The following is a 15,052-nucleotide window of genomic DNA, read 5'->3' as shown; positions in this document are numbered from 1 at the left end:
TGTAATGTGAAAGTTGCGAACAAACACACCTTTTCAATTTAATGCACTTGGCATCTTCAATCACCAACTAAAGTGAGAATCATAGAACATAAGACCTTCTGTAAACAAAAGCACGTGTACCCTAACAGTGTTGCAAACTTATGAAAAAAAATAATCCACATAGCCTACAAGGTGTAAAAACATTCCATTTGTCAACCAATGCGGAATAAGCAGTATATCACTGATGACCTGTTGAAAGTTATTGAATGTTATGGAATAAAAATAAATAACATCTTGCCTCTTCAGACAAAGATTCACAATAAATTTATTTTTCTATTTTACTGGGAATCATCGTCTGAAGAAGACCATGTTAGAGGGTTAGGTTAGATTCTTTTATGCAACAAATTTTCCCTTGGTCAGCAATTTTATGTTTTATTGGTAAATGTGGGAAAAAGTTAACACTATAAGACCAGAGGATACATGAAATGAACAAACAGGATATATTGGTTCGATTTCTCAACTAATGCCATTAGTCAGTGACATGAGATTGGTTTGTGCTACATGATAACCAAGCTGTCAATTTACTAGTTATTTTTACACAAAAGTTCTTGCAAATGATGCACTTCCAGAATTTTTTATAGGGAGTAATCACAGTGATATCTGAAGAATGGCCAAGAGGAATTTCTCTTGATTTCTGTACCACCACTCTTGCATTTTTGTTGCAACTTTTAGCCTGGGAGGGGGGTGCGGCAGATAGTTTTTTGATTGTTTTGATTGATTGACTTGCTGTTTTAAGTCCACTAAAAAGACATAAAAAAGTACTGGGGCCTTTAGTATTAACGCTTACATACGTAGATTTTATATAAGAGGTCTTCCAAGATTTCTCAAAAATGGAAATACCACGGCTAAGCCAATAAACTACTCTGCGTAGTTACTAAACAAAATCCACTTTTAATGTCAATTACCTTCACGTTACTCACCTTGCAGTTATTCCTTCTTGTACAGTTTGAATTCTATCCCGGAGGCTATCAAACATTTTTTTTATTATTATTTTCGTACCAAAACACACATAACAAACTCAATCGAATTAATCGTATGCGTAAAATCGAACCAGATGTCTAGCAGAAAGTGAAACTAAGGCTCAATCATGGAATATTTGACACAACTCTACTCAACACATGACGGGTGTAGCATATTGACCCGCATCAGGTGGCCGGGGTTTATTTTTTAAAGAATTTAAAATACAATGACAATTCACATGAATTACAAAAAATAGGTATTTCTTTCTTCTAGACTACAAAACTGGACTTACTTTTTTGAAAGAATTTAAAATGTAATGACAAATTACATGAATTACAAAAAAAAACGGGTATTTATCTTCTTCTAAACTACAAAACTGGACTTATTTTTTTTAAGAATTTAAAATATAATGACAATTCACATGATTACAAAAGAAACAGGTATTGTTGTGAAACATACCTTTCTACGAACGTTGACTCCTGTTCTACTCAGCAAATTTTGTTATTTCTTTTTCGTTGAAGCCCTGTGTTTGAAATGTATTCTATCTCTATTGTAAGCAAGTGCCAAGGCATTTGGTCTGTCTTGTCCCATTGCATTTCTTAAGCAGGTTTTAATACGTTTCAATGTGCTGAAACATCGTTCAGATTCAGCTGTTGCCACTGGAGTTATTAAAACTATGGGGGACTCCTCTATGCTATGGGCCCGTTCCGAAAGTCGAGTTATGGTAACTGACCGTTCCATAAGTGCTTCCGTGCGTTTCGTGAGTTTCATTATGCTGTCCCCAAAGTCGCATTCCGTGCGTTTCGTGCAAGAACGAGATTCACCAAACGCACGGACCAGAATGCTGGTTTGTTCCGTGAAAATCGTCTGCTCCTTGCCATTCTCTTTGCTCCTTGCAGACAAAGCGCGTGCTGATGGATTCAAACTGCACTAAAGTGAGAATCATAGAACTTAAGAGTTAAGACCTTCTGTAAACAAAAGCACGTGTACCCTAACAGTGTTGCAAACTTATGAAAAAAAAATCATCCACATAGCCTACAAGGTGTAAAAACATTCCATTTGTCAACAGATGCGGAATAAGCAGCGTATCACTGATGACGTGTTGAAAGTTATTGAATGTATGCAAAAAAAAAAATGTACATCTTGCTTGGTGGCCGACTTTCAGACTCATCACCGAAGTTCCCTGGCTCGAATCCCGGCATGGGTGTTATTTGTGAGTGTCCCTTCATCAATTTCATCTGGCGATCGCTCATTCTCATCGTCGGGATTAGCCAAAAGTGGAAGAAAAGCAACGCTAATTAAAAAAATCAAATACAAAATTTACATTTTACCCCCCAGGAGTAAGACGGTTCGTACCAAAGGATTAATTTTCTCTCATCTTTTACTAAAAAAAAAAAACTTGCTAGAAAAATGTGACACATTGAGATAAATTAAGTTTTGAAACCGGGGTTTCTTCATTAAATATATTTGATGTTTGAAAGTGTTATGATCTATTATTATAGATAATGAAAGTAAGCTAATACACATGATTTGATTGACTAAATTAATAATTATTAATTAGATAAAAATAATGGAAATAACTCATTTCGTTTGATTGATATGCTTTATTTTACTTCCCCTCTTGTGAAACTTATGGCTAATTTGCGAAGATGGGGATGAATGATGATGATATGATGAAATCGATGAATGGACATTCACAAACATCCATGCCTAGGCCACGATTCGAATCCGGGACCCCTGGCGTCGTATCGTGATGTGCTAACCACTCCGTCACCGGGGCGGCTAACTAATTTGGAATTCAAATATCACCTATCCCTCATCGTCTCCCAACTAATGACAAATGTGTGTGTCACAACGTGGTCGATCTACACCTCAATGTCACACATTCCAGTACCTTCCAGAGTGTACTTCATCATCTCTAAAGTTACTTCATCCAAAAACACACTCGTATGTCCTTTTCATCCCGTTCAAAAATGCTGGATTATGCAGCAAAGACACCAAGGGAAACTAACACGGCAACTTAGAGAAGCATAAAAGTGGGGAAAGAAGGCTGTAGAATACAGAAATATTTTGAGGCAGTCACATTTTATTGTACGCTACATATAAAATAAAATGCATATTTGGGTCTGATTTTTTAAATATTGTCACATTTTTCTTCTCTCTTGTGGAGAGGTGTTCATTTTAAATCAACCTCCCTCACCCTACGGCCTGCCCTCCTTCACCCGCAAAAGTATTCCGGAGTGTGAGGATGTCACCATCCGGATAATGAACACCTCTGGATTATAGATCGACTCCTGCGTTCCACCCCCTCCCCCATCTCCGGAGGATCGTCACTGACAACGTGAAATCACACTGTCATATGCCACATTCGACATACCACTTCCGTTTCTGTACTTGACTTAGTGAGAAGTATTGAGGTTGGCAACAGCCTAATAACGGATTTCTTCCGCATCATGTAGTCCGTTCTATGAAAGTACGCTAATGGAAGAAAAGCGTGTAAATTACATTGGATTATACATTTTAAAATATATTTTCATTAAAGGTTTCTGTTTATGATAATAATACATGGTTATTGTATAAATTACAATCGATCACGTGAACAGGGAGAAAATAGCGCCAGTTTCGAACATGACGACTTCCATGCGAGCAGGAAGGTCTCCCGTGTTTTCAGAGTCGTTCGGAAATACAGCCGTTTGAAAAGTGGCAAGAAGCAGGTTGTGTCGGTGCTATCCTGAGCAAGCAGTGAAGTTGGTGTCCAAGTGTAATTGTGTGTCTCCGTCTTTGTGTTTTCGGTGTGGTGAATGAAAGTAAAACGACCGGTCAAGTTGCGAGTCCCGCGAAAAACAACACGTTGTTGCTCGTATAAACAAGTACACCGATTTTGAGATAAGCTCAATACAACGCGAGGTGCTTTCGTATTCTTTCAATCAGTGAACCGTCCTGTCCACTGTGGGGAAGATGTTGATAGTGATGATTGATGACGATCTCCCCAATTTTAGCAGTCGACGTTAAATCGCCTTTTGTGCCACGTTGAGTTCCTTTTTGGGAAGTAAATTTGACAGACCGTAGTCTGACAGGATGATGTCTAGCACCGAAAATGCCTCAAGTTCAAAAAGGAACTGCTGAATCAAGGTAAGAAAATACATTACTTGCATGAGACGTGCGTAAATAATGTGCTTATTATCGTCGTCTTGTTTTCTACTGCACGAGAAACCGAAAGAAAGATAAACAATGTTTTTTTATTCCCCGGCTTATCTTTGTTTAGCTTCTGCTCAAACTGGCGGTATATTTGTTGCACAAAGGAGAAAACAATACTCTACATGTCAACAATGTTGTGCAATAATTTGGTGGAAGAGGAAGCAATAAAACCAAAAGGCTTGAATTTACTGAAACGAATCTCTCTCTCTCTTGTATAACTTTGACGCTGTCTTACTGAGAGAGGAGGGGGGAAGGGGGATCTGTTAACCCAGTGTCAGATAAATTGAACTTTTGGCGTAGAAAAATATGTTCATTCTTGAAAAAGAACACGTATTTAATCACTTGTAGAAAATTTATTATACTTCAATGTGTAGATTATCAGTTAAAATAAGAATACGTTCTTCCATGTTACGTAAAATTAAAGGTTGCGAGTGAGCACCATTCACGAACAGCTGGCGCGGAGTGATACGTTACTTGAAGTGAGACGGTTGTTTACAGAGGGTCGGAAGGTTCGTGATTCTTACTTTAGTTCGGAAAATGTATTATAATTTTAACAGATAGCGATATGAAGCAACATGCACAAGATAAGTATGCCTTGACCGTTCTTAGAATGTGATTAAAATGAGTAACAGTGGCCATAATAGAGTTTATTTTTGCCATAAGGACATTCCTTCCGCTGACGCCATGCGGAAACTTTCTCTAAACAAAACGCTGCGCCTGCGCTATCGCCTAGAGTGTCCCATAAGTCCGTAAAATAACTGGTTTCACCAGATTCACGAGCCCAGTTATTTTCGTTGAATGCGTTCGTTTCGTTAAGACTTTCGGAACGCAACCATAGTTTGTCATTTTCACTGTTTCTGAAAAGGTACCCTCTAAATAATTTTAAATAAAAAATGAATGCAATCTACTGCTAGAGTTTATGTTTTTCAACTCTTCACTACAATAAAGAACACGAAGTTCCCTCTTTAGTTTTCCCTCTTCTATGAAGGGATAATAAATCTGGGAAGATGCCTCTGTTTAAAGATTGTTCTTTTTCATTATGTCCTCCTAGAGGAAGTTCATGTCGACCACAGAATTTTAAGCAATCGATAATTCTATTTAATATATGCCTATTTTTTCGGACAAATTCATTGTGTCTTGTAATTGACAGCCTATGTCCTTCATCAATTTGTTTTCGAACATCAATCCTGCCAAACTCACTCAAACATAGCGAATGAAAGCCACCAAAACACTACAGAACATCACGCGAGATTGAACGCGACGCAACGGAATTAGCCCCGAATCAGCACTCAAATCCATTGCACTCTCCCCTCCTCTTTCTGCTAGCATGTGACCTTCACTCAGCCTTCACTGTAGCGTACAGCTGACCTCTCAGGAGAAGATCCCTGACGGAAGTGAAGTGACGTAGCAGCAGGTGACTCCACTAGTGTCGGGGGTGTGCACCCTGAGTGAAAAACACATGTGGGCTCGCTGTAACCGGTGCAGCTACGCAAGTCTTTTAGGGTTACCAGAAGTTCTCTTTTACCCGGACCAATCCTGTTTTTCGGGTACTAAAAATGCTCCGGGCGGGTTTTAGAAAAAATCGAAAATATAATATAAGGGGCTATCCACCGGAAGGAAGTGCCTTCGCGCGGACGCCATACTTGTAGCACAACAACTTCCGGTTCGTAGGCTCACAACATGTCGCTAAAGGGAGCTGAGATTGTGTCATGTATGAAAGGAACGAATGGGTGTGTACAAGGAGGATGTAAACTACGATCAGGGCTAAATAATTATTTATATAATATATTTATATATTTAAATATATAATATTTATATGTTATAAAGATTATAATCTTTCACGGATCTCTCTTCATCAATTTCCTAGAGATCTAGGCGCCAAAATTATTGCATTCAAGCTGTCAGGCGTGAAAATTGGAAGCCCATTTAGCAGGAGTAGACTCCAAGGTAATGACAACGGATGTGCAGGAACCCAATAAGTCGGCACCTAAAAAAAATCTCGTTCCGATTGTAACGTTTTTAATACCTTGATATTTGTAAACCTTACATAAACTGAAAATTGACGTAAATACGCTCATGGTTCAATTTTCGGCTATCAGAGGGCGTCGCCCTTGATAGCTCTACCGGTGCTGCCTCTAGTGGCAAACTTGGTACAAGTGGGCTTGCCGTAAATCTCGGCGTACAGTCCCCAGTTACGCTCGATCGCCTGGAACGAAACGGCATCAACCAGTTGGCTGTCTTACATCTTTTCCTCGTCGGCGAGAGACGTACCTACCATGCTGCCTGGTGAATAGAAGCCTACCATTTGTGCCAGTTTTGCGATGGGCCACGCCAAAGAGTATACGGACTACAAATGGAGGTTGGCGTCATATGGTTATAGAGGCTGAGCATTGTTGGTTAGGTACGTAAAAACTCCTCGCTGTGCTTTAGGAACGCAATAACACTGTGCCGTACGTTTATCGTAATTTCACGTTCCCCTTTTTTTAATCAGACATAAAACCTGTTGTTCTTCGCTCTCCCCCCTTATCCCCCTTTTCTGGTGTATTGAACAGACTAAGTGCGCCTATACTGTTTTACACTAAAAGGGAAAAAGAAGGAAAAAAGGGCGCAAACGTGTGCCAACTGAATTAAGTTAAGTTTACTGGAACTTGTGTTCAAAATACTATTCTGATTATAAACGCTTAGTGCACGTATAAATAATCCGTGAGCAGGCGTGCCCCAATTTGATGAACAGACAAGTCGCGTTTCGTCGATCTTGTAGTGCAATCTTTTGCCCCTTAATTTAACGTTTTGGTCTAATGACACAAGGTGCGTCTAATTGAACTTGAATTGCGTAGAAAAACTACGATCCTTCATTGCACCCCTAGTTTACTCGGGACTATTCGTTCCTATTTATCCACTTCCTTTTAACGGTAGCATTAAAATGCCGAAAGAATCAGAATAACAATAATAAAAATGGGATATGACTATATTAAAAGTACATTAGTCTAATAAAAGGAAAACTTATAGTGTATTTCACACATATATGAGAGAGAGGAAATGTATTGGCTAATTTTTGGGTTGTCTATTGTCTATTTGAGTATGTTGTTAAATGCATACACGTGTACGTGCTACGTATCCATAATTAGTGCTTGACTAAATGATAATGATTGAATTAGAGCACGCAGGACGTGCTAGGAATTTACAGCGTGGCCGCACGCTTTGAGAATTGTAGTTTTGCATGTAGTGTTGCTGTTAATGTTGGCACTCTTTTACGAGTCGTCTTGTTTTTGTTCAAGAAATATACGATAATGTGCACAATGTATTTATGTTGTTGATAATTGAGAAATTTAAACAGTATATTTCCGTTGCCTTGAACTCTAGTCTGTAAGCTAATGTACGAAGTATACGTTACGAGTCAAATGGCAATTTGAAATCCAAGAGATCATTGGGGAATAGCAATTATAAAATGAGAGAGGGAATAACGTTAATTTAATTACGAAAACAAACTATTGCAATGGAGAAGGCATAACGTGCTATTCATTGCCAGACCCTTTGACGTTTATATATATATATACACGTGTATTCTCTTACAGGGCCTTTGTCTCGCGCTTCTCGTAGGTTCTGCCTGTAAACTCCCGCATTATCGTGCGAGAAGTGCGACACAAATTTGGAATTTGTAATATATGGTACGGGTCTTAATTTTTTTAGTTGCAGTTGCCGCGCAGCCGCTTCCAAATTAAATACCGCGTGCAACCACAACTTGACCCCACTATATCATCCAGACTTCGGAAAAAATAATAGACAGAATTTAAAAGTAGTTTAAACCCTACATATTTTTTTTGTACTAAATGTCCGAAATTTATTGAAATTAGCAGTTTTTATTCCAAAAATGCAAAATGAATCATCACCCGAGGGTGAAACTGTGTGTATAATTAACATTTTTTTAGTATAGAGTAATGTTGAATATTTTCCGCTCCTATAATCTGCCAATTTAGTCGGGAAATAACATTATTTTTCCCGTTTTGAACGTCAGGACTTCAAAAATATCCCGTCCTGTTTCCTTCCCAACCAAAAATTTTGCGTCCCGCACCCCTTGCACTTCATTAAAGGTAGAAGAGAAATCATTCAAATCTCGATTTTCTCTCTGCTTTAGTGATATGAGCAAAAATATTATTTTTTCCTTCAAAAGATGCTCGGTCATAGTCAGATAGGTTACAAGTTACGTTCTTGAAGTACATACGAACTGTATTAAATTTTTGTGTAACCAGATTTCTCTTGTGTGTGTGTGTGTGTGTGCGTAACCAGAGGATTTTTTTTGTGTAACCAGAAAATTAAGTGCGGGCACTATTATTAATTTTCGTCTTTGCAATGGAAATCTTTTCAACATTGTTAGAGAAGAGGTCCTAGGTTTGAACACCATGGCCAGGCAATGGTGTGTCATTGTGTTTGTCCCATCATTAATTTTTCAAGTTTATTATTCATCTTCATCGTCATGTTTAACACAAATAGCAGAAAACTGACTTAAAATAACAATGGGCATTTTGTATTTATATGTTCAAACGGGAACGAAACCAGCAAGTGTGCATTACCGCATCCCTCTGACTCGCCCTGACTGAAGAAAGAAGAAAAGAAGCTCCCTTTTCCGTTTTTTATATGTCCGTACATCTCGCACTTTTTCACTTAAAACATAAATGTATGCATCCAGAGATTTATATGCTTTAAGCGCTCTCGCTCGTCGCTCTGTAGGAAAAATTACTTTCTATTAAATATGTCGGCTACAAATATCGCAAATGCAACGACGATCAGCAAATGGATCTCATCCTGGAATAATGCCGTATTACTTCCTAGTTTCTCATCCAATTGATATGCAAAGGCCTCTACTTTGCCCTGATATCTCTTATTCTCCTCGTCGTCAAGTGCTTTTATATGATAAATTTCATCCGGTATACAGGCTGTGTCCAAAAGGTACAAAGTACATACTTGAAGTACAGTCTTGACGGAAGTGACGTCACGTAGTGCAGTTCGAAAGCGCCAAGCAAACGAGTGTACAAGACCAGAGGACGCAGCACACGAGTGGTGCACACTTGCGATCTGTGCTTGCTTTTCATTTGTTAAAAAAATGGACGTCTGAAGTCAATCAGCTGCTAGTTGTAGTTCTTCCATTGTGTGGAAATGTAAGTAAACAAGTTTTTAAAATACTATGTAATTTTATTTATTGGTTTTATTCATATATGCGTGGTTTCTTTCTCCTATAGTGAGAAGGTGTTTAAAAGTGAGAAAACAATTTCTTTTCCCGCGATCGTAAACCATGTTGCGGAATGTGTGAAAATTTCTTTCATATTTCTATAATTAATAACGTGCTGTGTTATATAAACTGCACGCCGAGTCATGTGTGTGTTGTTCACGGAAAACAAGAGTGGCACATACAGTCGATGTTTGATAATTTTAGTTTCGAAGCAACTTTTGTTGCATTCCTCACTTGTGTTGGCGCTGCAGTCGAAGTGCAGTTCGAAAGCTTTCCGCTTCCAGGCTTCAAGACCGCACTGCGAGTATGCTCTCGAAGTATGCTCGCTTCAAGTATGGTCTTGCAGCTTTCGGACACAGCCACAGAAGGAGAAGAAAGGCCACAAGTACGCGCTTGAATTACCCGGCCGCCGTCAACCGGAAGTTGTTGTGCTACAGTTCCACAATCGATTGTGTCGTTCGATATGTTTTTGTTTACTCGTGGATAGCCCCTATAGACAGCTGCTTAACTTCAAGATTAGTAAAACAATGTTATTTGTAAACAATTGTTAATATTGTTTCCGTTTTCAATTTCAAGGTAAGGAAATACAACACTATCAGTTGCAAGCCCAAAGAAAATAAACTTTTCTTGCATCAAAGAAAAATTGTTGGACCTTTGCGTCTCTTCTGTTGTCATCGCCGCGCCGCGTGAGGTTTTGATTCCAAAGCATTTGTGATATCTACCGCGGCTCTTGGTGAGCAGCAAGTTTCTGACAATAGGTAAGAATATGCAATTCGCCGTGGCTTACTTTGATTTGAGTTTTATGACAGAATTCAGAAATAAACAGTATTTTTTAACTGCTGTACTCTTACTTGTTACATGGCAGTGGAGAAGTGAAGTTCTGTTGATCAGCGATCTGAACCATGCCAAAATGCAAATGTGTTTTTAGTGAAGTCTTACAAAAACGGTTTCCTGACTTTAGGCCTGGAAGAAAAAAAGTCCGAGGCAGAATGTAAATTTATGTTATTCTTTTAAAGTAAGAGACCAAGCTTCACAACCGTAGAATATTAGGAGCATAGTGAATAAATATTAGAATATTCAAATATTTGCCTACAATGAGGCCTATACGGAGTTATACGGAAAAGGTGTAAAATTATTTTGTGATCTATAAACCCACCAAAACACCAATAATCACAAAACGTGTGTTTGTCTAAAGTTAACAACATTTTGCAATCTAAAAATGCCTTATTTTTTAAAGTTTGTAATCTGGTAACGCTAAAGTCATTGCCGTATATTCTTTTAAAATTCTTTGAAATACAATCTAAATAATGCACAGGAATAGCAATACAAAAGTATTCTGGTCACTGAAAGAAAAACAGCAAACTGTTGCTGCGGACACACGCTCTGCGTGATTGACGCAAATCAACTCCCACGCAATTCGAAAAGCCGTAGCGGAAGGCTTTCTGCTAACCCTAAAATCTGCAAATGGACCGGTCCTTCCTTTCACACCGCTCCCCGTCGTCCCTCGTTTGGAGATCTTCTCGTGAGCGGTGAGCTGTAGGTGGGTGTAGGCCACGCCTTCCTTTGCGACGTGCCCCGGAAAACGATAATTGACATCAATGCCGCTAGGAGCGCTGTCGTCTCCATTGCAACCAGTGATGTGCGTCTACGCGTAAACAACGATAGTCTACATTCTACACGTAGACTATTTTATACACGTAGTTTAGATAATCTATGTAAACAACATGGCGAAAGGTGATAACTTAACAAAGGGCGCCGTGGAATTAAAACAAAATTATACTGCATATCAGTTGCTGATGTGTGAAGAGAACTTTTCATACTCTTTCTTCCAAATTCGAATAATTTCTCACTTAGGAAGAAACCTAATATAGGAAATATCCTAGTGTTTTATGGGGAAAATACTACTCTTGCCTCACGACTGCCATCTGTTGTTCTTTGCATATTATTTATCTTCATCCATAGTTGAAGACAGAAGAGTTTGGTTTGGTTTGAGTTGAGTTGGTGTTTTAAGTCCACTTTATGCACAGTAAGGCTAATCGGGACTGGACCTACAGTTTAAAGTGGGATCCGAACCACTTATGCCTCCACCGGGTATCGAACCCGGAACCCCTTGATTACAAGGCAATGACGCTACCTCTGCGCCATTGAAGACAGAAGAGAAGAAAAATGTTGTTGTAAATAGGATTCTTTTAATTTCTTTAGGAACCAATATAGTTGAAAATGTCCCTTTCCTTTCATGAAAGCCTTGAAAATTAATTTTAATCCACTTTAGATTGTCTACGTAGTCTATGTAAACTACAACCCAATGTAATCTACGCGTAGATTAGTGTAGACAACGCATGTAGACGTAAACTTATAGTCTACGGCACATCACTGATTGCAACAGACGATAAATACACGTGGGTAAAAATCGCCTTTGTGAATGTGTGATAGTTATGCGTTATGGTGATTGATAATTACGTGAATACGTCCGTTTTTCTTTAAGGGCTAAGCCCCGGAAGCCCCAAGGGACGAGACGCCACTCAGGGGCGGCGCGTGCCTTTTCAGGCAGGCAGGGCACCTTTTTATTTTTGGGTGGGGAAGGGGGGGCAGTTAACCTCTATATTCCTCTAAGGTTTTTGAGAGTAGTTCCTTGACATGGAGTAAGTAAATTGTTCGAACAATGGGTCACTATTTGGATTAAAATATAACATTCTGATCAAGATATCTCTCCAAAGAGCATTAAATACTCACTACCGTATTGAGACACACTTTTACTGAGTGTGTGAACCTCGAAAGGTTCGGGGATCAAACCTGGAGCCTTTTAGATTAAAGTAATTATTCTATTGGGGGTTAGCGGTAGCTCGTAAGCTCTCGCTTGGCTGCATCTGCATACTGCAGGAGGTACCAGAATAAACTTAAATATATAAAACCCTTTATAAAATGGCAACTCTCATGATTCGGGTTACTATGACCTTAAGTCTGCATTGGCAAAGGATGGCATTAGAAAAGCATATTACCTGTCTCTCTTTAGAATCGTGGACCGAAGAGTTTCTATAGTAACTGTCACTTGCTTGCTGAAGTTCGCCTCTCAAATTCTCACTCAGCTTCGCTGCACTCCACTTCCAAACAAGTTTCTGAAAGTCCGCATCCAGCCTCAATCTCCTTCAAAATCAAACTCACTCTCCTCTCTCCAATACTCAAAACTCCCTTCTTCTTACTCCTGAACCACTCTCCTGTTCTCTTCAAACCCCAAGACCAACTCTCCTGTCTCTCTCGAGCCAGATCCAACTTGCATTCCTCCTAATCAAAACTCCTCCCCTTTTTCTCTCTCATCAATTTTCCTTTGCAAATATTGGCGAATGCTTTTCGCTGAGCTGGTGCTGAAGTTAACACTTTCCTATACTTCCTGTCAGGCTGCTTAGCTAAACGTAACTCGAAAATGAAAATGAGGGATACGTAACGCTACGTAGGAATACGAAAAATCAGCAACATATGGAACAAATTACATGAATAAAAAAAACTCGAATACTGACGTCCGAACCCTATACTCTTGCAGTAACTAAAGTTTGGGTAGATACTGGAATGATTAGGAAAATGTTACACTGTTAACTCGTTAAATCTGCTATAAAGGGCATGAGAAAGGAAGCAATGTCAAACGTACTTTCAAAAACGACGGTAAAATCTGTGAAATGGTCAGCACCCCTCACTGCTGATAAATAACAAAATAAAATGAAGAAGTGAAGATACTAATTACAAAAATAAGAGAAAATATAATACCTTTCTTTCCATTTATAATGATGGAAGAGCTTCTCCAGTTTCTGCGATTAATATTTTCCTTCGTACGATGAACTGTGATGACAATGATGGTGAATGAAGCCTATATGCATCATCTATCTCCAGGCGAGCGGCTGCTCATCGTCTTTTAATAGAGGGAGGGGGCATGGACTTCGATTCCACTCAAAGTTACTTAGTGCAGAGTAGTTGATTCATTATAATATGTCAAAATTTCACACATTCACACTTTTAACACTGGGGGAGGGGATCTTGCTCCTCATCCTTTCTGCACCTCACCATGCCAATGATGTAAACTAATATTACTGTGTTATGTCTTTGTATAAGAAGTCCATTCTGCGGTTCTTCAAGCATGCAAACTTCTCCATTACTCTTTTGTTGAAGTCAGGAATTGCACGAACAAGTTCTTTTTCAATAGATAGCATGGCCAATGCATTTAATCTCTTCTCTTTCATGGTGTTACGCATAAAAGTTTTAATGCGCTTTAGCGTAGAGAAGCACCTTTCTGATTCCGCAGTGTTCATGGGAGTGGTTACAATAACACGTAACAGCTTCACAATTTCAGCATATACCCTTTCTAAGTTGTTATGAAGGAAAAACTGAAGGAGGGAGGTTGCTCCACCACTGATTCTGAAATCTTTTCTCGTGTACAACGTAGTTAGTTCAGTTTTCAGCCGTGGCTTATTTAGAAAGGGGTATGCATCAACAGCAGCGTTTACCTCACATTCAGGAAATTTTAGGTCATATGTCTCAAACTTATTTGAGCTAAAAAGTGTTGAAGCCACAAGATGCCCTGTGAATGAGAAGCGCTCACGGGCTTGCGTTGTTATGGTATCGCAAACTTCTAGGGATGCCGCTAGCTTCCCTGTTGCCGAGTTCGATTCACGGCGGCGTTTTGGATCACTTCCTTCCTCGGATGAACGTTCTCTTCCGGATATGTCATTTCTCACGTCCGTGACTGCATTTTCGAATTTATTTATAGCAGCATGCACTTGTACTGGGTCCGTGTTCGTTTTCTGAACTTCGGCGTACAAGTGGTCAACATGCGGCATGATTTTGTGAAAGAGTGATAGCCAATACATAAAGGTGTTGTTTTTCAATTGATAACATAGACCAGCTGCCTCTCGAATTGTCACACCGTCGAATTCGGCACTGTGTTCTATTTTCTCAAGACATTAAATAATTTCCGTCCTGTATTCAAATATTGTGTTCACCAGTCTGCTATTGAAATTCCACAGCGTAGGAATTGCCCTGGACAACCGCTTTGATGCAACTGATTCTAAAGCAGCAATTCTCTGAGGTGACCTCGAAAAGAATGATGCAAAGCCAGTAAGATGCATGAAAAATGTCCTGACCCCACTTATATGCAGAGTAGCCTGTTGCATGGTGAGATTTAATTGATGGGCATAGCAATGAATAAAATATGCATATTCTAATGCTTCCTAATAAGTATTTGAACACCTGCATGTTGCCCACTCATTACAGCTGCCCCATCGAAGCACTGAGCAATTAATTTATAGGGCTTATCTTTTAAGAGGGGGGCAAAGGCTAAATGGGATTTCTCGACCTTGAGTCAAAAACCCTGATGGAACTGATATGCAACCTATATCCAAACACCATACGTTTGGTGCAGTGAATTTCGGTGAAGTCCGGAGGGCTCATTTAGTCAAATCCACTCTCCTCACCTCCTCGTTGGGGCCCCCTGGGATCTTTAAAGATGCGAAAGAGAGAGTGGTGTGCGGAAAGCAACGGGAAGCTACCGCATATATCTTTTCCCTAGAAAAACTGCAATCATGATGAGTCATTCCAAGGCAAAATATTCCGGACGTAAACTAGCCCCCCATTCGGATGTCC

The 15,052-nt window shown here is 39.4% G+C and overlaps 1 protein-coding gene across 2 annotated transcripts in view; it reads right to left on the bottom strand.

Moving 5' to 3' along the window:
• Dysb (dystrobrevin binding protein dysbindin) overlaps positions 1-1,132 on the bottom strand; it is a 36,959-nt gene extending 35,827 nt beyond the window's left edge. For both annotated transcript variants that reach the window (XR_014440852.1, XM_083113537.1), the window contains exon 1: positions 960-1,132. Coding sequence is in view for 1 of the 2 variants with exons in the window: in XM_083113537.1 (XP_082969663.1) it covers positions 960-1,015 (56 nt within the window). In the remaining variant the exon portion in view is untranslated. The remainder of the gene's footprint in view (positions 1-959) is intronic.
• Between the last annotated feature and the right edge of the window lie 13,920 nt (positions 1,133-15,052).

The sequence above is a fragment of the Lepisma saccharinum genome, chromosome 27, assembly GCF_977018435.1.
Source record: "Lepisma saccharinum chromosome 27, izLepSacc3.1, whole genome shotgun sequence".
NCBI lineage: Eukaryota > Metazoa > Arthropoda > Insecta > Zygentoma > Lepismatidae > Lepisma > Lepisma saccharinum.
Note: the sequence above shows the minus strand (reverse complement) of the source record. Positions and strands in the feature narration are given on the sequence as shown.